At 41.4% G+C, this 23,353-nt stretch overlaps 2 protein-coding genes across 2 annotated transcripts; both read right to left on the reverse strand.

Moving 5' to 3' along the window:
- Positions 1-996: 996 nt before the first annotated feature.
- Positions 997-1,767, reverse strand: LOC138877532 (uncharacterized). Its single transcript, XM_070157146.1, has one exon. It carries the CDS (start codon positions 1,765-1,767, stop codon positions 997-999), a length of 771 nt encoding a protein of 256 aa, XP_070013247.1.
- Positions 1,768-21,910: 20,143 nt separating this feature from the next.
- LOC138877533 (uncharacterized) lies at positions 21,911-23,353 on the reverse strand. The gene is made up of 4 exons (XM_070157147.1): positions 23,200-23,353; positions 22,749-23,116; positions 22,505-22,651; positions 21,911-22,429 (listed from the first exon to the last, which is right to left on the reverse strand). The coding sequence occupies exons 1-4, from the start codon at positions 23,351-23,353 to the stop codon at positions 21,911-21,913; spliced, it is 1,188 nt and encodes a 395-aa protein (XP_070013248.1).

The raw sequence follows: 23,353 nt of genomic DNA on the forward strand, positions 1-23,353 counted from the left end.
AAACGAGTCACCCACAACACTGAAGTGATCCATGAACGCCTCCAAAATGTCCTCCACTATGTCGGTAAATATAGCCATCATACACCGCTGGAATATAGCCGGTGCATTAAACAACCCAAATGGCATCCTAGAAAAGGAAAAGGTGTCATACGGACACGTGAAAGTGGTTTTCTCCTGATCTTCTTGAGCAATCAAAATCTGGTTGTACCCTGAGTACCCATCCAGAAAATAGTAGAAGGCACACCCAGCAAGTCTATCTAGAATCTGGTCAAGAAAGGGCAATGGAAAGTGATCTTTACGGGTCACTTTATTCAGCTTGTTGTAGTCCCTGCTCACCCTCCATCCGGTGACAGTCCTGGTGGGAATCAACTCATTTTGCGCATTGGTACCACAATCATACCACGCTTCTTCGGCACACATTGTACCGGCAAAGTCCAAGAACTATCCGATATGGGGTACACAACCCCTACATCCAACCACTTGATCACCTCCTTTTTGACAACCTCTTGCATAGCCTCATTCAACCTCATTTGATGTTCCACGGAGGGCTTGGCATCATCTTGTTCATGAAAAAGGCGGGGCTTATCCCCCGAATATCAGCTAGAGTCCATCCAATTGCCTTCTTCCATTTTTGGAACACCTCCAATGTGGTATCTACCTGCATATTAGTAAGACAAGAGGAAAGAATAACTGGCAAAGTTGAACTAGGGCCTAAGAATTCATACCTGAGGTGTGGAGGCAAAGGCTTCAAGTCCAACACGGGAGGTTCCTCGATTGAGGGCTTTATTGGTGGAGTCTTTCTATTCTCAAGATCCAAAGAGAGCTTTAGAGGCTCATAAGAGTAAGATCCCATTCTATGCAAAGCATTGACACACTCCAAGGCCTTCCCAGTTGCAAAGAAAGGTCTTCCCAATATGACCGGAACCTCATGGGGTCGGTTGTGCTGATACTACACTCTGCACTGTATGCAGATCTCGGAGCAGCAACTTTTGGACCTTAGCTTGGGTGGCTGCCTTCAGTCCACATGGAGATCCAAGGTAGTCCTGCAGGGGTCCATAGGACCTGGTGTCTCCCTCTATGCGTCCTCTTCATTGTTCTATCCGCCATTTGCAACCTCATTGAAGTAGCCATCGGTTGACCAATACCCAAAGTTTTGAACACGGAGTAAGGCATCAAATTGATACTTGCTCCCAAATCGCACAATGCCTTAGCAAAATTCACACTCCCAATGGTACATGGGATGATGAAAGTGCCAGGATCTTCAAGCTTTGGATCCAGCGAGTGCACAATTGCACTTACTTGGTGAGTCATTTTGATGGTCTCACAATTCATGGATCTCTTTTTAGTCACCAAGTCTTTCATGAACTTCGCATAACCCGGCATTTGCTCAAGAGCTTCGACCAAAGGAATATTGATTGATAAGCTCTTCATCATGTCAATAAATTTCCTAAATTGGTTCTTATTCTTTTGCTTCGCAAGCCTTTGAGGGTAAGGTGGAGGAGGCCTTGGCAAGGGAGCCTTAGCCTTGGGCACTACCGTTTTTGGTATGTCGATTACGTATTCCCTAGACGGGTTCACATCATCTTGAGTCTCCACCTCATTATCATGAACATCAATCCTCACTTCCGCATTCACATTCTTTTCACTCACTTGCTCATCAACTAAAGGATCATAATCATCTTGCACTTGAATCTCATCACTCACAATTTCCTTTTGCTTGGAGGTATTCACATCACCACCTCGACCGCTTCTAGTAATCATCGTCATTGCATGCCGGGTGTTGTTACTACCCTTCGGGTTTACTAGGTAGAGCCCCCTTAGGGCGAGTATTCAAAGATTGCAAAATCTGGCTAAGTTGAACCTCCAAATTCCGGATTGAAGTATTGTGGGATGCCAACTGGGCATCGAAGTCAGCGTTCATTTTCATCATTTGTTCAAACATCATCTCGATCCTTCACATCTCATTGTTGGATTAGCTAGGATCTTGAGACGGAAATGGAGGTGGGTTGTTTAGTTGTTGATAAATCGGAGGCCTTTGAAGCCTTGCCCCGATTCCCTTGATTGCCATTATTCCAACCCTCTTGGTTGTTGTTTCCTCCCCAATTATTGTTGTTGCCACTCTAGTTGCCCTTATTGTTCTGGTTGCCCCAATTCTGATTGTTGTTCCCCCAATTTCTATTGCCTTGTTGGTTTTGATTCCCCCAATTTCCTTGGGATCTCCACTGTTATTGTTGGTTAGGAGCATTGCCCCTTAGTCCTTGGTAATTGTTCACGTACTGTACTTCTTCATTTTGCTCATCATAGCCCTCATCTTGATTGAAACCCCCACTACCTTGTTCATATTGATCCGGACTACCTTGACCTTGTTGACCTCTTTGTCGCCTCTTGTTGACCAACATGTTAACACCTTCCACAGCATTTACTTGTCTTGGCGCGTGAACTTGTTGCAATTGAGCTTTTGCCAACTGGTTCATTGTTGTAGTTAACTCTGCTATTGCCTGGCCATGATCATAGAGCTCTTTGTGCAAGTGAATGATAGTAGGGTCACCCTATGGCACATTGGATCGACTTTGCCAAGCTGAGGAAGTATCTGCCATCTCATCTAATATCTCACACACCTCATTGTAAGGTGTGTTCATAAAATTTCCCCCAACTAGCTGGGTTCACTACACACTGATTGGTCATATTAATGCCATGGTAGAATGTTTGTTGAATCATTGCTTCGGTCAAGTCATTATTCGGACATTCTTTCACCATTGTCCGATATCTCTCCCAGATCTCATGAAGTGGTTCATTAGGTTCCTGTTTGAAGGCCAAAATCTCATCTCTCAAAGTTGTCATATGCCCTGGTGAGAAAAACTTGGCTATAAACATGTCCACCAACTCATCCCACGTAGTGATGGAATGGTTGGGAAGCCTTTCAAGCCAGTCCAAAGCTTTCCCTCGAAGTGAGAAAGGAAGCAATCTCAGTCGCAATGCATTCTCTGACACATTTGTTTGCCTGCTCCCACAACAGGTATCCACAAAGCCTTTAAGATGTTTATATGCATTCAGATGGGGAGCACCTATGAAATACCTTCGCTGCTCCAATAAAGTCAACATCACATTTGTAATTTGGAAATTGCCTGCCCGAATCCAGGGTGGGACAATTACACTTGCGTATCCTTCATTTGGAAGCACCCGAGGAGCCACTCTTGGAGGAGGCAGGGAGGTTCTGGAATATTTTCATTGGCCTAGCGGCCACTTCTTTGTCTTTGAGGTACTAGAGGCACCTCATCTTCACCATTATCATCGACCTCCTCACCCGGGATAACGTTTCCAAGAGGATCATTGTTATTGTTTGCCATTTTGTACCTGAATTGGCGAGACACACAAGTTAGTATCACAGAAGGAAATAAAAACAAGACACAAAACTATTTAGATAGATAGCCAAAACCGTTTAGCTCCCCGGCAACGGCGCCAAAAAGTGATCGGTTCCAACCCTACACCACTATGGAGTGGCAAGAGCGGTCGATGCAGCTTTTACCCGAGAAGGTCGGGATCAAATCCACAGGGAGCTAATATAATGTCTGGAGTTGGATTCCTATCTAATCTAGCAATGTGTAGTGCTCTTGATTGCACTTCCAATCATTCTTTTGTTTGTTTTCTATTTCTAATTTTATACTAATGATGAACGAAATTAAACTAAGTAGATATTTTTGTAGGGTTTTCTAAATGGGTAAAGAGACACTAGGGAAGTGACTTACTCCTAGGTGAGTATCTAACGGGATCTAGAACTTAGGGCAATAATGTTATAGCTGGGATCATGATATAGCCAATGCACGAAGCTACTCACTCTAGACCTCTCGGTAGTTTGAGTGACTTTGTCCTAATTGGCTTTCTCAAGCCCAATTGGGTGTTCAATTTGTGCAAGCAATGTTGGCTCAAGTCGGGTAGTACTATATTTAGGTTTAACCCTTTAATTGGGGCTATCAATCTCTTGAATACACCACAATTCCTTGTTGGCCTGAAATTCCTACACTTAGTCTCTCTTTCTCAAAAAGAGCCTAAGTCAAAACGGCATAAATTAGTGTTTGCAACCACTAATTCAATATAGAAAACATAAATCAGGCCAAATATCAATCACCCATAAACATCTAAGCCCTAAAATAAGAGACCAATTAAATACCCACACTAGGGTTGAGACACAACCCTAGCTAATGAGTTTAGCTACTCATAATTGAAGAAGAAATCATAGATTGAGATGAAGAATAATCCATAAAAATTAATTACAAGATAAAAATATAAGATTAATTGTTAAACAAGCTACAAAATTACTCTAAAAGGGAAATACGGCGGTTTCACGTGCTCACTACTGATAAGATGACCTAAAATTCTGAAATAGAAGTATTTATACACAGTTAAATTTTTCAAACAAAAATGCCCCTGATGGAGGTACCACTGATAGCAGAAAATGGACCGCTGCAGCGGTGAGGCTACCGCAGCCGCATAAAAGTCAACCGTGGACCGCGGTCTTCTAATTTTAGCTTCAATTTTGACTCTTTGAATCTCTTCTCAGCGGACCGCGGTAAAAGAATCACTGTTGCGGTGGAGACACTGCTTCCGCATAAAAGCACCGGGGTCAGTGGTGACTTGAGAATTCCATAATTGCATCTCTCTGAATCTTGCCACCGCGAACCGCGATAAAAGGATCACTGTCGCGGTAGGTGCTTCGTGTCCGCGGTTGGTTTTCTGGTGTAGCTCTTAGTTGACTTGGCTTTGAACTTGTGCAGGTTTCACTCATTTTGAGCTGGTTATGATATCCTTATCTCTTTTTGACCAAACACTGCAAACAAACACAACAAGTTAGCTTTTGGGAATACTTGTACACATTTTTAATCCAAAACTCAAGTGCAACACTCCCGGCAAAAGGGACATGAGTACATATAGAATTGTACTCGTATGTAGGACAGACGGAATAACATATAAAAGTGTTGAAGCTCATAAAAGTGACAAATAAAGCATAATAAAATGAGTATACTAGGGGGCTAGGAAATAACCTATAGAATCACATGTCAAGTCTTACCATCTTATATCATATAAGTCTTTTGGAATGTTCAATGTAGCACTTCAATTTATGTTACTTTAGAGAATTTTGATCTTTGTAAATTACACATATTCTTAATTATTTGAGAGTAATGTTACACATGAGCAAGTGATTAAGCCAGTAGGGCCTCGTACACTAGATCACATGAACTGATTAAGTCGCAAGGGCCTCGTGCTATGCACGGGATTAGTTGTATCAAGTAGCACATTAGAGGATGATTAATATTCTTGGGATACCATTTCATTAGATTAGGGAAGTAATTACACATGATTCAAAATGATTGACATGCTTTGGGAAAGTGATTCACTTAGCATATGTATCACTATTCAAAATCCCACCAAAGGTTGTGATGGTGCCTACCACACTCGTTAGGCAAGTCGACACTCAACAACAACAATAGGATCCAATTACTAAGCCATTAATTATTTCATGATATAAATAATAATGCAGAATAAATATCAAAACAATATCATAAGTACATAATCAAAGACAGGGTCTAAACACGAGCGCAATTATCTAACAAACGCCCAAAACCTGGTATCACTACATCACGAGCATCTAATAAGAGTAACTAGTTTCAACTGAACAATAGCATATGTTTGTTAAAGAAATACATAGACAAAAGTGAATAAGTAGGGAATGAGGACTCCATGTGCTGCGGACCAGATCAAGCATTGAAGCTCACCATAAAGTCTCCAATAACACGCTCCTACTCATCTCAATGGGTACCACAAAATAAATAAAAATATAGTATGAGTACAAAACCACGATATGTAATAAGTATCAAGTCTAGCCTTGAAGAAATAATAGCACGTGATCGACATTTGCACCTACTAACAACTCAATAAGCATATGAAGCATAAATAGAATACGGAATATAACATCATCAATTGGGTATGTCAATAAAAATATAGTAAAACTAAAATCACATTTTCATAGTGGACCTCACAATTACTTTTTCCCTCTTATATGAGTGCTTGTGGTCTTAGAGGATAAAAGTACCTGAGCCGCCATATCATTATAAAATATAATATTTGGCTGACTTAACCTTAAAGGTGTCAAGTGTCTTGTATTTATAGTGCATTGTGGAGGTCCATAATAAAATACAGATAACCTTTTGTACCAAGATAGGATTGATTAAAGATTTATTGCATTAGAAACTAGACTAAAAAACCTTTAATTTTATAGGTAATTCACTACCTAACTCTTCATACATGGGCAGGTATGCCTGTTTGAAGTTGAAGCTTGTGCAAGCTCCTTTGAAATACAGGTCTGCCGTGTAATTTCTCACTTGACTTTGTGCTAGGGTTATCCTTATACCTCAATTAACATTAAAAACACCTCCTACGCTTATTATTATTATAATAATATAATATAGTACTAGTTCGTAGCCTCCTTGAGCATGCACAGCATTATTTCCAATTAACGTTGTCGCACTTTAAAGTCTTGAATTTGGGATTTCATCCTTTTATAAACTAAGATCTTGATATGTATACCTGAATGAAACTAATTCTTGCAGGCTCGATTAAATTTAATCATGTGAAATGAACAAATAGGTCGTTTTGAATACTACCTCCCTTTTTTGTGTTTCGAGACCTCTTGTAGCTATATTTGATAATTTATGACCTGCGTGCATGGTCTGTGTCCTTTTCTGGAACGTTCATATGTGAAAATTTAAATAAAGTGTGATTTTTGGTTTTAAAAATGACTAGAGTTGACCACGATCAACATTTTTGGTATATGACATCAGATTAGTATTTTGACGATTTCGGTAGATTCGTATGATATTTTTGGAGCCATTCATCTTGTGAGGAGACTGGTGGAGTAGTATAGGGAGAGGAAGAAAGACTTTTATATTGTGTTCATTGACCAAGAAAATGCCTACGACAAAGTCCCAAGGAAGGTTCTATGGAGATGTTTAGAGGTTAGTGGTATCCCAGTATCATATACTAGGGTGATTAGAGATATGTACGTTGGTACTAAAACTCGGGTAAGGACTGTGGGAGGAGACTTAGAACACTTTCTAGTGTTGATGGGGCTACATCAGGGATTAGATATTAGCCCATTTTTATTTCTTCTGGCAATAGATGTGTTGACGCAACACACCCAAGGGGAGGTGCCATGGTGTATGTTATTTGCAGATGATATAGTGCTAATTGATGAGACACGCTATGGAGTTAATGATAGGCTGGAGGTTTGGATACAGACCCTAGAGTCTAAATGTTTCAAGTTGAGTAGGACGAAAACATAATACTTGGAGTGCAAGAGTTTCAAGTACCTTGGATCTGTTATCCAAGGCAACAAGGAGATTGACGGGGATGTTACACATCGTATTAGGGCAGGGTGGATGAAATGGAGTCTCTCATCTGGTGTTTTGTGTGATAAGAATGTTCCACCAAGACTTAAGGGCAAGTTCTACAGAGTGGTAGTTAGACCGACTATGTTGTATAATGTTGAGTGTTGACCAGTCAAGAAATCCAATGTCCAAAAGATGAGAGTAGCAGAAATGATGATGTTGAGATGGATGTGTGGGTATACCAGGAAAGATAAGATTAGAAATGAAGTTATTAGGGACAAGGTGAGAGTGGCCCCTGTGGAAGACAAATTGCGAGAATCGAGGTTGAGATGGTTCGGGCATGTGATGAGTAGAGACATCGAATCCCTAGTCAGAAGGTGTGAGAGGGTTGAGCATGGCAGGTCTAAGAAAGGGTAGAGGTAGGCCTAAAAAGTGTTGGGGAGAGATGATTAGGCAGGACATGGCATTGTTTCAGCTTATAGAGGACATAATCCTCAATATGAAGGTGCGGAGGTCGCGATTTAGGATTGAATGTTGTTAGGTAGTCGGCAGTTTCATGTTACCAGTAGTATTAGTATTATTATTATTCTTACACTTTAGTGTTCCCAGATCATTTTCATTCTATGTTATGTCATTCCTATCAGTATTGATAGTAATATTCTGGTATGTCTTTTCTCTGATCTCTGTTATTACACGTAGTATCTTTGTTGTTTTCCCTCTTGATATTGTTATTATTGGTCTCCCTCTGTTTAGCATTCCTTAAGCCGAGGGTCTATCAGAAACAACCTCTCTACCTATACAAGGTAAGGGCATGATCTGCATACACACTACCCTCCCCAGACCCACTTGTGCAATTACATTGGATTTTTTTGTTGTTGTACGCATGTTTGGTTGGGGTCCTGGGGTGACCCGAGGTCGTTTTGGTGCATTATGTGAAAAATCAGAAAATGAGTTTTTAAGTTGAAAATCCTAAGTTTTACCTCTCTACCTATACAAGGTAGGGGCAGGATTTGCATACACACTACACTCCCTAGACCTACTTGTGGAATTACACTGGTTTTTTGTTATTGTTGTTGTTGTTATTGTATGCATCTTTGGTTGGGGTCCTGAGTGACCCGAGGTCGTTTTGGTGCATTATGTGAAAAATTAGAAAAATGAGTTTTTAAGTTGAAAATCCTAAGTTTTGATGATTGATTCTTGATATTTGATGTTATTTTAATGATTTATATAGCGAGTGAGTTTATATGGTGTTATTCCACTTGTTTGAATGTTCGGATTGGAGCTCGAGGGGCTCATGTGAATTTCGGATGTGTTTTGGTTGGTTTTGGATAGCTGATGCAAAATCTAGTGTGTTGAACTTGCAGGCCTTGCATTTGCAAAGTCCTGATCACAATTGTGAGCCTCGCATTCCGATGTTAGGATCAAAAATGAAAAGTGTAAGTAGGAACTAAAGGTTTCTCTTTTGCAAAGCATACGCCATATTTGTGATCTAGAGGGGATTTAGGGGTTTTGGATAGAATTTAGGAATTTTGTAAAATTGAGATTTAGACCTCGAATTGAGGTCGAATTTTGAAACAAATCACATATCCGGGCTCCGAGGGGAGGGGGATCGGGATTTGATCTTAATTTCGGATTTCGAATGCGTGGGCCCGAGTTGACTTTATCAATTATGTTAAGGTTGAACCTTTATCGTACGGGGATAGTTTCTAAAGCTTGTTTTGATGTATTTAAACAATATTTGACAAGATTCGATTGGTTTGGAGCTTGTTCCAAAGGGAAAGTCATGTTGGATTGTTGATTTGTTTCTAGAAAGAGGTAAGTGTCGTGGTTAACCTTGACTTAAGGGAATTAGAACTTGATTGGTAATTTGCTATGTGTTTTATGTGTGGAGACGGCATATATACGAGATGCCGAGATATGTATTGTCATGGGTATAAGCATGCAGGGTGGACTAGTTAATTGCTTGTCTTCAATTATATCATGTCTTTATTTATTCCATATTTTTACTTGTTATTTGCTTTACTTGCTACATGTTATTACTTATTAAATACATGCCCTCACTTGTTACGTGCCTCTATTTGCTACATATTTTCATGTATCCATTCCTTTTTTTTATTGTCTGCCTTTACTTGTTCTATGTTCTACATGTTATTAGATAGATTCTATTACTTGTCTCATGCTTTTTCTCGCTTTTGACTTTACTTGCTTTCTATGTCACTTTAATATGTTATATTGGATAGTCTTAGAGAATTTATGCATATTAGTTACCTTTTATGTTTACTTTGTGAGATATGTCATAGTTGGTTGTAGTATATATATATGTATTAATCAAGTTGCATGCTGCAACAGTATTATATATATGTAGATTGGGTTGCACACCGCAACAATATTATATATATGTGGATCAGATTGCACACTGCAACAGTATAATATATATGTGGATGAGGTTGCACGCCTCTACATTATTATATATACATATGGGGATCGGGTTGCATGCCGCAACGGTATTAGTATACATATGTGAATCGAGTTACGCGCCGCAACAGAGAGGTTGTTTTATAGTTATTTTTGGTTTTGTTAGTTTTCGTTACCATTTTGTAGTATGAGACTGATAATTGATGATATTCTAGGTCCTATTGTCATTTATTCCTTATTTCGGTTATCATGTTAATTAGTTGTTTCTCTACTTTGTTATTGTTTTTCTGCTTATACTCGCATAAGTTTATAGTAAATGTCTTGTCATATCGTTTTCACTACTTTATCAAGGTTAGGCTCGGTGCTTACAGAGTACATGGGGTCGGTTGTACTCATATACACTTCTTCACTTCTTGTGCAGATCCCGATATTGGTCCCAACAGCACACAATCGTAACTACTCGAATCCTTCTTTTCAGGAGACTTGAGGTAGAGCTGCATAGGGTTCGCAGACTCTGAAATTCCCTTCCTACCTTATTACTTTTTACTTTGTTTTAGACAGTTGTATGTAATTTCAAACTTTGTTTGTAGTATTCTAGCAGCTCATGTACTTGTGACACCAGTTTTGAGGATTACTCTAGACAACATTATTTATGGATTTTATCATATATTTCAAAGTATTTCTGTCTTATTTTCTCAATATTTTACTTTTAAATTGTTAAATTGATTAATGGTTTAGCTAATGTTGGCTAGCCTAGCAAGGATGTTAGGCGTCATTACGGCCCGTGGTTGGGATTTTCTAGTCATGATAAGTTGGACTTAGACGAATGTCCGGATTTGGATTTGGAGGTTCCAAGGATATTTTGGTCATATTTGCTAAAAGTTGGCAATTTGGAGGTTTGGAGAGTTCATATGTTTGACCGGAGGCTGACTTTGATGATATCAAATTTGGATTGTTCTTCCAAAACTTGGAATATGTTCGTTTTATCATTTGGAACTTGTGTGTAAAGTTTGGATATAGTCTGGATTAGTTAGGCTTAAATCAGACGCTTGGTTTGAAGTTCGGAAGTTCTTGAACTTAAGACTTATGTAACATGAGTTTTGATGTGTAATTCATGATTTTGGATGTTATTGTGATGTTTTGAGCCTTGGAATACATTTATATTAGGTAATCGGACTTGTTGGTATGATTGGACGGGGTCTCGGGGGACTCGGGTATGTTTCGATTTGGTTTCGTACCATTTGGAAATAGTTTGGCAATTTTGGTTTTGGTGCATCGCACCTGTAAATGTTTGATCGCAGGTGCGGAGGCTGGTCTCTTTTGTGAAGTGGGATGATCCTGTGAAGGGTCTCTTTTGCGTAGAATGAGTGCAAAGTTGCACCTGCAGAGTTGCTGCTTGAGCCTTCGAGGATGGGCAGGTTGAGGGGTTGTGTAGATGTAGATTTTAGTGTCGTACATAAACTTTCGTAGATGCGGAAAATTTGATTGCATGTGCGAAGGCGGGTGAGTATGTGACCCTTGTAGATCGAGAATGGACTCACAAAAGTGTCATCGCTTTTGCGATGGATTTGTCTGCATATGCAAAAATTGCTTGGCAGACGTATATTTCGAGGATTTGGTAAATTTTTCATTATTTGGAGTTTCTGAGCTCATCTAGAAGAGAGTTTTGGATAGTTTTTCATCACTACTCTGAGGGTAAGTATTTTCTACTTGGACTTGATTATGTATCTCAATTCCCCATAAATTTTTGCACTTGGAACATGGATTTGAAAGAGGGAAATTGGGGGTTTTGCCTACAACTTAAGAGAATTTGGAAATTTGAGGGTCGATTTGGACTTGATTTTGGAATCTAATCACATATTTGGACTCATGGAGTTATGAGTAATCAGGATCTATCCTTAGATTCAGCTTTTGACCATGTGGGTCTAGGTTGACATTTGTTGATTTTTTAGGAATTGAATAAAAATTGAAGCTTTATTGTTTGGAATTGATTCCTATAGCTTTATTTCACGCTATTGAGTTGTTTTTGGCTAGATTAGATACGTTCAGAGGTCGATTTGTGAGGGAAGACATTTCTTAGTATTAATTTGTCTTGTTGAAGTAAGTATCTTGCCTAGCCTTGGTTTGTGGTACTAGTTTCTTGAATTGTTGATGATGACTACGTGCCGAGGGTGACGCATATGCGGAGGATGGGTATGTGTGCGTGCACCGGGTTTATAACTATGCTCGGGATAGTGCTTAGACTATATTATGTCTTGTATTGAATACTAAGCTTTTTGCTATCATGAAATATGTTCGTACCCCTTCGTGAGCTACTTGAATCATGCTAGAGATCATACATAGGTAAATTTCCTGTTTAACCATGGTAATTGCTATTTTGTGGCAGCCTAATCTGAGATATGGAAGTACACTTCGCACATGCATACACCTTAGCATGTCACTTTTATGTCCATGAGTTTGCGATTTGATATCCATTGTTCGTATACATGTATTCTTGTATATGTTTTATGTGTGATGTGGACTAGATTAATAGCACGTGCATGGTCGGTGCGTTTGAGTTATGATAGAATGTGAGTGTTCAGTACGGTTATTATGTTATGGCATGTGAGTTGTCCATGTAATGTGTGGATAAGGATCCATCCCCCTAGGGTCGTCCTCTCATGTTTCTCTCTTGATGATGTACACGCGATATGAGGAAAACAAATCAGTATTTGTTTTTTGCATCTATTCTCTATTTGCAAACACCTTGGGTGTATAGATCATTTTATCGCATATATTCTCTATATTCTGGTCTTGGAATGTATACATGCCTCTTTATGCGTATTTTCTCTATATGTTGTTTTGATTGGAAAGTCAAGGCACGATATATATCTTCTCCATATGTTAACCTATGCACATTGATTTTATTATTAATACACTTCTCTATATGCTAACATTGATGATCCTTTGGTAATAAATGCATATCTTCTCTATATGCTGAGTTGTTAAATTGTAATAAGACTTGCGCATATATTCCCTATGTGCACTAATTTGGTTATTCTTATATTTCATGCGTAGTTTGGTACCATTGTTGTGTTCTTGTATATTTATGAACTGAGCAGTTTGTTAAGTGAGTATCATTGGTAATTCTTGCCACTACTACCTCGCCGAGTTAAATCAAGGTACATACAAAGTACATGAGGTTGGTTGTACTCATACTATGCTCTGCACTTAACTATGCAGATTCTGGAGTTGGATCAAGTTGAGCCTTGTGAGCAAAAAATGTTTGTTGTGTTTTGGAGAGCAAGGTAGAGATGTTTCCTCATCGTAGTCCCTGGTGTCTCTATCTATGTTTATTTACTGTTATTTCTGATTCAGACAGTATTTTTGTATTTCAGACTTGTATTCGTACTTTAGAGTATAAAACTCATGACTCAGTGTTACTAGTTCTGGGGAGTTGTATTATGATTTAGTATTATCTATGGTTATTTGTCTTCAGACTTATCTATTTTATAATCTGTTATCATGCTTCATTATTATTTTTTGACTAGATTGCCTAGAAAGTGGGTTAGCCATCATCACAATCGGTGGTGGTTTTGGATCGTAACAAGTTGGTATCAGAGCACTAGGTTGCATAGGTCTCATGAGTCATAAGCAAGTCTAGTAGAGCATTGCGGATCGGTACATCGACCTCTTTACTTATCTTCGAGATGCTACATAGCTATTAGGAAAAACTTCTCTTCTTTTATTCTCTATTGTGTGAATTTGTTTATCATGAAGTTTTAATCTATTCACTACTTTTCTCTCATAGATGGCGAGGACATGTTCATCTGGTACAGCTGAGCAGGCTCCAGTACCCAGGCTAGGGTCGAGGCAAAGGCAGGGGGTGGAGCACGCGTCACGGTTAGAGGACCTTGCTAGATCTACCACCATGGAGCCACCAGTAGCTTCCGTTGAGGAGCAAATTCCCGATTTTGTTAAGCTAGTGAGACCAACTCAATCTTCGGAGGGACCTATTGCTACACCTGGACATCAGGAGACTTTGGCTTAGATTTTGAGTGTATATACGAGTTTTGCTCAAGCGAGCATGATCCCTGTTGCTCTAGCTACCTTTCAGGCTGATGGAGGGGCCCAAACTCTCTTCGCACATACACCAGAGCAGCTGACTCATGGTTATCAGACACTAGAGGTCTTTCTATGTAGCCAGTTGTTGCGGTTCAAACCAAAAGAGACGAGATATTTTAGAGACTCCATCCTCCTCATTTTAGGCTGAGCCCCACCAACCTTTCCTCCACCTTTGTGACGGACTCTCACTGACTGGCCTCCACCTCTAACTGTTTGTCCACCACCTCAGGCTACATAACCCCCGTCTCTAGCTAGCTGTGTGGGTGGTAGAGCAACTAGTGCCGGAATTATGGCACGAGTACCCTGTTGTGGCATGCTGCTCCTCAATCTAGGATAGTACCTCCTAATATGACCTTCATCTCCGCACTCAAAGCAACCCCCAACTGGCGTAACTGTTGAGTCTGAGACTGTCCTTGACGACCCGAATGACCATTATAGTTACTTTATAGTGGTGGTTAACTAGTAGAAGTTGAAGGTGCACTAGATACTAGTTGCTCGAAATTAGACCCATATGCACCGTGACCACCTAGCGAACCATTATATACCTAAAGTGCTAACAAAATAGGCCTGATAGGATGGCTTCTACCAAATGAACCCCTGCCTCTAGATGAGGCACCATTAAAAACACCAAAATGACATGGTATTTTTAGATGTCGCCTCTCTACTCTGACCATGAATCCTCTTGATCCGCCTAGAAATCTCCATTACCCAGGTAAAAGAAATATCATCCTCGGTTTCTCTGGCCATTTGTATTCTGATGCAATAGGTAAGGACATCTATGAATCTCCTCACGCTCTCCCTTTCAGTAGGGATCAATATAGCTGCAAGGCATGATAAATCCACCAGTCTGGTCTCATACTTAGTAACGGTCATGCTACCCTGTTGAAGATGCTCAAACTAACTACAAAAGTCCTTCCTTTGAGTGAAGGGGATGAACTTCTCTAAGAATAACTGTGAGAATTGAGCCCAAGTGACAGGAGGCGAACCTGCTGGCCTGCCCTGAACATACACCTACCACCACCTCTTGGCAGAACCATACATTTGAACGTAGTGAAGGCAACTTCGTTGGACTCCACTATACCCATGTTGTGAAATATCTCATGGCAACAGTCTAAGAAATCTTGGGCGTCCTCAGAAGGTGTACCACCAAACTGAGGGGGAAATAACTTGGTGAAATTATCCAACCTGTTGAGCCCCCCAACTGACATCACGGTTCTCTCCTCGGGTTGTGTAGCAATAATAGGCTGAACTGCCCTAATTGGTAGAACTATTGGAGTCTAATACGATGAGCCATCTATTTTGGAGTGTGAGTAGCGGGAGTTTGGGCTCATCCCCAGCTTAAGAGACGACTGGGGCCATAAGGAACACTGGCCTGTGCAATACTCTTCATCAGCCAACTATGAAACATTGGGGTAGCAATGAACCCCTCTAGGACCTGAGCTGGTCCAGATGGCTCGGTTGTAATAGGGATCTCATCATCTTGCTCCATCTGAGGCTCCACAACAGGTTCCGTTGGGCGTACTCTAGGTTGAGCTCTTCCTTTGCCCCTAGCTCTACCTCGGGCCCGGGCCCTACCCCTGGTAGTGGCTACAACCTGAGGCTCTGGCTTCTGATCAGTTGCAAATGTCGTACGTGTCCTCACCATATGTAAGATAACAAGAGAAGAATGATTCACGCTCTGATAGAGAAAGAAATAAAGTGAAATTTCCTAAAGCCTTATAGACTCTACAAGATTAGTACAGTCGTCTCCATACCGATCATCAAGACTCTACTAATTTTGGTCATGACTCGTGACACTTAGGCAACCTAGTGCTCTGATACCAATTTATCACGACCCAAAATCTCAACCACGAGGCCATGATGGTGCCTAACATCCACTTACTAGGCAAGCCAACATTTGCTAAACCATTAATCAATTTAACAATTTAAGAGCAAAATATTAAGGGAATAAGACTGAAATACTTTGAAATATATAATAAAATTTATAAACAATACTGTTTAGTCTAATCCCAGAAAATAGTGTCATAAGTACATGATCTGCTAGAATACAACAAATAGATTCTGAAATGAAATACAACTGTCTAAAATAAAGTAAACAACAATAAAGTAGGAAGGGGACTTCAGGGTCTGCCAACGCAGTGCAGCTCTACCTCAAGTCCCCTAGTAATAACGGGTTCGAGAAATCTCTACTAAGCATTGATGGGACCAATATGGGGATCTGGACAAGAAGTATAGAAGTGTAGTATGATACAACCGATCCTATGTACTCTGTAAATGCCGAGCCTAACCTCGATGAAGTAGTGACGAGGCTATGATAAGACACTCTGTTACGCCCCGCAGTATTACGATGATGTTATACACTGCAGTATTATATTATGATGATGTTATGCTCCGCAGTATTATATTACGATGATGTTATACCCTATAGTATTCTACGATGAATTTGTCGTAAGATAATGGACATCAGTTCAAGGAAAAGATTATTTGTAGATTATAAGTATTATGTTTTTTCAAGCAAGTGATAAGTAAATTCATGAAGGTGAGAGGGTAAGCGAATTGAAGAAAAAGAGGTTGGCCGAGTTTGACATTTTGGGATAAAATACGGTCCAAGCTATATACCCGGTATTTATGGACTAGTGTCATATAAGGTACTACATGATCATGATAGTAAGATGTATAAGATATATAAAGTGTGAGTAATATTTTAAGTAATTTGAGATAATTTTTAATTATGTGGATAATTGGTTAATTATTAATTTGAGTGGGAAGTTATCAATTAATTAGAAATTTGTGGATAAATAATTAAGTGAAAATTTTGGATAAGTACTAGGGGACAACCTCCATGTGGGAGTATGGAAATTGGGAAGCAAATGCCATCTTGTATACGGTAAGATCGGATGGTCCAATCTTCCGTCGTTATGACGCCTCGAAAGCTCGAAGGCTTGAGACCACAGTCGAGTTTCATTCCTCAAGGGCCATCGACGCTCGACCTCAGAGCAGTACAGACCGACGGTAATAGAAAGAAAATGGGGAGTTCCCAAGGCGCATAAATAGGGATGACAAAGTCTAGTGGACTAGTCCAAAAACGAATCAAGGCATTAACTAGTTGTACCATCTCCATATCTTTGTAATTAATGATTTTTACTATGTTAAGACCCCCCCCCCATATATAAAAGGGATCCTTGTCATTTTGTAGACACTTGTTGCACAATACTAAATACACAAGAACATTCTCTCTGCCCTTTAACACATTCTCTTGGTCTCATCACTTCATTTATTGCTCATATTTATTGTGTTCTATTTATTGTTCTTCATTTATTTCTTATTATTAGCTATAAAGAGCCATCATTGATTTTATTATAACTGTTTGTCTCCATCGACCACCCTCGGCAAACATCGGACTCGACCTCGAGGCCCCGAATAAGCAAGCTCGAGGCCTCGATTGACAGCGATTCGGTTTAATGAGCATCTTGTCTTAAGCTCATATCTTGATCTCAAATACTTCACTTAGCATCTATTACCTTAACAACTAGCATAAAAAAAGATCACATATTTTTAGAACCGCAAAATTAAATTTAATTGTTATTATCATTTTTACGGTAAATAGTTTGGTGCCCCCCGTGGGGCTATAAATAATAGTGATTATTTTCTTGCTGGTTTTACTACACAACGCAAGTTATCTTTCACACTTTTTCTTGTCCAAGATCTTCGATTTCAGGTCAAAATGTCTGACTCAGTAAATGGAGGCGGAAACAACAATCTTGAGTACCACAGAGAAAATGGTGTGGGTGTTCCAGATTTCGGTGTACCACTACGAAACCATAAGAACGCACCAGAACCAATTCCCGTGGACGCGGTCTCATGCAATGCCCAACACGTCGATATAAGCTCCCACACTAACAAGAGTGTGCACCAAGGAGACCAACAAGAAGCTCAGAAAACCCCGGCTAGGGAAGAACGAGAGGTTAGCCTTCACATTATTTTTGAAATGTTGTAGGCACAACAGCTAGTGATTGCTCAGCTGCAAAGTCACCAGAGAACTCCCAGCACAGTAGTGCCGGGGACGGCTCCCCCAGTCGAGCAGGTATCGGAGAGATCAAGCAACAACGGGTCGGCAGCTGACCCCACCATCGTAAAGATGCTCGAGGACCTCACAAAGAGGATCGAATCGGGTGAAAAGAAGATAGAAGCCAACGACAAAAAGGTCGAGACCTACAACTCTAGGGTCGACCAAATTCCGTGCGCACCCCCGATCCTAAAAGGTGTAGATTCAAAGAAGTTCATACAAAGGTCGTTCCCAGAGGAAGCGGCTCCAAAACCCATTCCAAAGAAGTTCAGAATGCCAGACCTTCCGAAATACAATGGAACCTCAGACCCCAACAAGCACGTTACTGCTTACACTTGTGCAGTGAAGGGCAACGACTTAAAGGACGACGAGATCGAATCCGTCTTGCTAAAAACGTTAGGGGAAACATTCTCGAAAGGGGCCATGATGTGTATCACAACCTAGCTCCTAACTCTATAGACTCATTTGCCATGTTGGCAGACTCTTTCATAAAGGCACATGTCGGTGCCATCAAAGTAGCAACAAGGAAATCCGACGTCTTCAAGATCAAGCAGAAGGAGAATGAGATGCTACGAGAGTTCGTATCTCGCTTTCAAATGGAACGAATGGAACTACCACCAGTCTCCGACGACTGGGCAGTGTAGGCTTTCACTCAATGTCTGAATGGATGAAGCTCAGTGGCTTCGAAGCAGCTGAAATAGAACTTAGTCGAGTATCCCGCTATGACCTGGTCGGACGTTCACAACCGATACCAGTCAAAGATCAGGGTCGAAGACGACCAACTAGGAGCTCCCTCGGGCTTAGTATATCCCAGCAGGCTTCTGGCAAAAGAGCCAAAGCCAAACAAAGAAAGATACCAGGCATATACTGAAGATAAAAGAAACGCCCCGAGGCGTAACATACCCCGTAATGATCGAAGGATGGACTGAGGCCAGAAACCTCGGGGACTTGTCAGCAGAGCTAGGTTCGATAGGTACACAAAGCTAACGGAGGCACCTCGCTTGTTGAAATATAACTTCAATGTCAATGCATCAGACATCGTGTTCGCCATCAGTAAAATCAGAGACGTCAGGTGGCCAAGGCATATACAATCAGACCCTTCACAAAGGAACCATAACTTAGTGTGTGAATTTCACAACACACACGGTCACAGGACCGAAGATAGCTGACAACTCTGGGAAGAGGTATCCCGACTACTCAACAAAGGTCGTCTCCAGGAATTCCTCAGCGACCGAGCCAAAAATCAGTTCCAGGAAAGAGAGGCGACCAAAAAGAGCGAAGCAGATAAGCTGCAACACGTCGTCCATACGATCTTTTGAGGTGTCGGCGCCCTGCAGGAACCCATGGCCAGGAGAACAAAAACATTCCTCGATAGGGATAAGTGAACTCGAGGCTCTATCCCAGCCCCATAATGGCACACTAGTAACTTCTTTTCTTGTGAACACATTTCAAATTAAACATGTACTTGTGGGTCCAGGTAGCTTGGCCAATATTATCAGATCGAAGGTGATCGAGCAGCTTGGATTGCTTGACCAAATTATGACTGCCTTTCGAAGTCCTCAACGGACTCAACACGGTGAACAAAACAATGAAAGGGAAAACCGCCATACCAGTCAATAAGGTCGGTGCAACCCAAAACACCAATATCTCCACTACCAAAGGGGCTGAACGATAAACAAATAGTGAAATTGTGACCACGAGGCATGTTCTCGGTTGTACCCGAATGAACAAAGCAGAGGACCGTACCGCATCCTCATCACAAGCGACTGAAACATATCAGGGTTCGAAACACCGCCAACACATCTTACACTAAGGTATGACCGTCTGTTTTTTCTTTCAATTACATTCTATGCTGACCTGAATGTAGGTATCCGATCGAAATGGCGAAAGCGCTTCCCAATTCGAAGGCCTTAGGTTTCAAAAGCATATGTTGCACTCTTTTCCGTCGACTGGATTTTTATCCCAAGAAGGGTTTTACCGGTAAGGTTTTTAAAGAGGAAACATCCATCTACTACCTAAGGAAGACTCAACAAGTATTCAAGGCTTCTTTTGCAATCAACCTCGAATACTGGGGAGTATCCCCCCGGAAGGTCACCTACTCGGAGAAGCCAAGATACGCCAAATAGGTTCTCGATAGGAAAATAATGTACCGGGCCAAACAATCGAATGAACCGTGTCCATATAGAACAACTGAGCCCTTAACAACAAAGGCATGTATACTTGTACCAAGTAATCAAAGAATACTTCCCAAAAGCATTTTGTGTTTCAATAAAGCTCGATATTTTTTGCAAAAAACGGCCCCAGAGCCAAAAAAACTTCCCGAATACTTGGGGACTAGCATCGACAATTCAAAACAATGCGACCCCCGGGTCGGAGCTCCTAACTCGTAAGCCCTTAATGAGGCAACATCAAGATCACAAAATAGCCCCAGAGCCAAAAATGTCCAGAACACTCGGGGACTGGCGTCAAAAACTCAAGGTCGCATGACCTCCGGGGCGGGAAGTCCGAAATCGTAAGCCCTGAATTAGGCAATACCAAGTTTACAAGTAATGGCTCCCGAGTCGAGAAATCCTTGATGACTCGGGGACTGCCGTCAATTGCCATCTTCATTGAATTATCAAAACCCGAGGCCGTAAGACCATATGTGGACAGCCTCGGTCTCGTAAGACCTATATAAGGAAACAACAATATCTGTAAGACCTCAAGCAAGGCATGAACAACACTTGTACCAAGTGACAATATCTATAAGACCTCAAGCAAGGCATGAACCACACCTGTACCAAGTGACAATATCTGTAAGACCTCAGGCAAGGCATGCACCATACTTGTACCAAATATCCAAAACTTGTAAGACCTTACTAAAGGCATAAACCCGATATCAAAGTTAAGGCTATATATCGAACTTGTAAGACCCCTAAAAAGGCATACCCTCGATATAGATGCTGAAACTACTTCACTCGAGACTGAAAGGCTCCATCCAAACACAAATGACTACGGTCACAAGGCTGCACTATCCAAACTAACGCGATTCGGGGATGCCCGACCATCGCTATAAAATCACAGGCCTTCAATTACTTCGAATATACTTTGAAAAGAACCGGTTAAATAGGCTACCCTCGACATAGGCAAAAGAGCTTCGACCAAGTCAGCTCCTAAACACAGGCTTCGAGATACTCAGCCATCGAGCCAAACCTCTTGAGGTACTCGGTCATCGCCATATAATGACTCACAATCGAGGTTTTTTATCGAATCGTCGAAAAGTTAGGAAAACATTATTTCAAAAAGTCCTTAACGAGGGAAAAATAAAGCCTATAAAAGGTTGCACCGACCCAACGCGTAAGAGCCTCTGTCGCCAGCCCATATAAAAGGTCGTACCGACCCAATGCGTAAGAACCACTGTCGCCAGCACAAACAAAAGGTCGTACCGACCCAATGCATAAGAGCCACTATCGCCAGCACATATAAAAGGTCGTACCAATCCAATACGTAAGAGCCACCATCGCCAACACAAACAAAAGGTCGTATCGACCCAACGCGTAAGAGCCTAAGGGCCAGCAACAAATTCAAAAACTTGAGGGTCGAATGAGCTCGAGTCGAAACCCAATTCGGAGACTAAACCCAAAACAGTTAACTAAATATGCCTCAAAGCAAAAGCATAAGAGCTCAAAACGTCGGCTTGCACTAAAAGGTCGTACCGACCAAGTGCATAAGAGCCTACGGGCCAGCCTAATAAGCCCTAAGGCCATGCTATAAAGCTAAGGATTCCTTTTAACTTAAAGACCAGTTCATCTGGCTGAAATCAAAACAAAAAGGAATGCATGAAAAATAAAACCACAAGGCTTCCTTTCGTACATATATGCGAGAAAATACAAGCTCCATTTACAACGTACTTTGAAAGTACTATATACAGAATCAGAAAAGAAAATCTACATTCTCCTTGGGACTATGGCCCATCGGCCTCATCCTCGCTATCCTCAGTGTCGGACAGAAGTGACTTAGCGCTACGTTCGTCTGCCCTCGCCCGCTTCACCTCTTCCGAGGGGTCAAAGCCCATAGCATGGATCTCCTCGAGGGTTTCCCTTCGAGACTTACACCGAGCATATTCCTTGCTCCTGCCCCCGCGGTCAAGAGTCCTTCTCAGCTCAGCTTGAGCATCGGCAGCTTCCTTCAAATAGACCGCCACTTTCTGGTCAGTCTTAGTTCGGCTCATTATGGCTTCAGCCCGGGCATCCACAGCTTCGGCCTTTATTTTCAAAAGCTCAGACTCAAGCTTCATAATCATATCTATTCGAACCAAGCTATTATCACGAGCTAAGCGGAGTTGAACCTCAAAGGCAGAAGCTTTAGCCAAAGCACCCTTCTTCGCTGAAGCCTGAGCATCCGCCCGAGCCCGCAACTCATCGCACTCGCACTTGGCTCGGCCAACTTCGCCCCGAAGGCGTTCCAGGTCCTCTGACTTTTTCTGCAATTGAAATAAACAAAATGTTAGCCTCAGGAACTAGAAGAAGGAACACACACTCCCTCATAACAAAGCTACCTGCTCCTTCAGATAGCTCTCATAATTCGAGCTTTGACTCGTCTCATTCCATAAACGTGCCAACTCATATTCCTTCTCATCGCAAAGAAGCCTAAGGGATTTCACCCCATCAACGGCTTTTCGCAATCTGGACTCACAGCGGAGCAGCTAAGATTTGAGCTTATTAAAAGCCTGTGGAAGAAAAACATGGTAAGAAAGTAAAAATTACAAAACTATAAAACCGATACGAACGGCCTGAACCTACCTCCGAGTAAAGCCGCTGAGCTTCCTCAAGACTTAAACGTACATCTACTAATTTGGTTCCATCTACCCCAGTAGAACCGCCCCGATCTGGGACATGATCGTCCGATATGCACGCCCCTCGGCTTCGAACATCCCCCGAAGTGCCTTCGACGGGAGAAAAAGCTAGCGGCAAAGAACCCTCGGGCGTTGCAGGTTCGGCTAATACGCCCTCTCTAAGCCTCCGGGCCGGACTCGTCCTGCTACAATCATTTTCATCCTGCAAAGGCCTCTCCTGCTCATTGTTATTGTTAGCATCCCTCAGTCCTGAAGACAGCGATCTTTCTCCCTCTCCTAAAGGGCAAGACCTCGCTTTAAGAGACTCCCCAATATCTACGATGGCAGAGTTAGTGCGCAGAAAGGAAAAGCACTTTTTCGAGAGAAAAGGGAAGGGGAGCAAATCACATAGCACGTACCGTGGTATTTTTTCTCCCACTTATCCTTAGATAAATCTCGCCACTTACACTCATTGTAAGTCGAGTGGGTCGCCAACTTCCAAACCCAATACAGAAGATATGGAACCTCGCACGACATCCACGAAATTGCTGCAGAAAGGAAAAGAAGGCACAT

Source organism: Nicotiana sylvestris, chromosome 9 (assembly GCF_000393655.2).
Source record: "Nicotiana sylvestris chromosome 9, ASM39365v2, whole genome shotgun sequence".
NCBI lineage: Eukaryota > Viridiplantae > Streptophyta > Magnoliopsida > Solanales > Solanaceae > Nicotiana > Nicotiana sylvestris.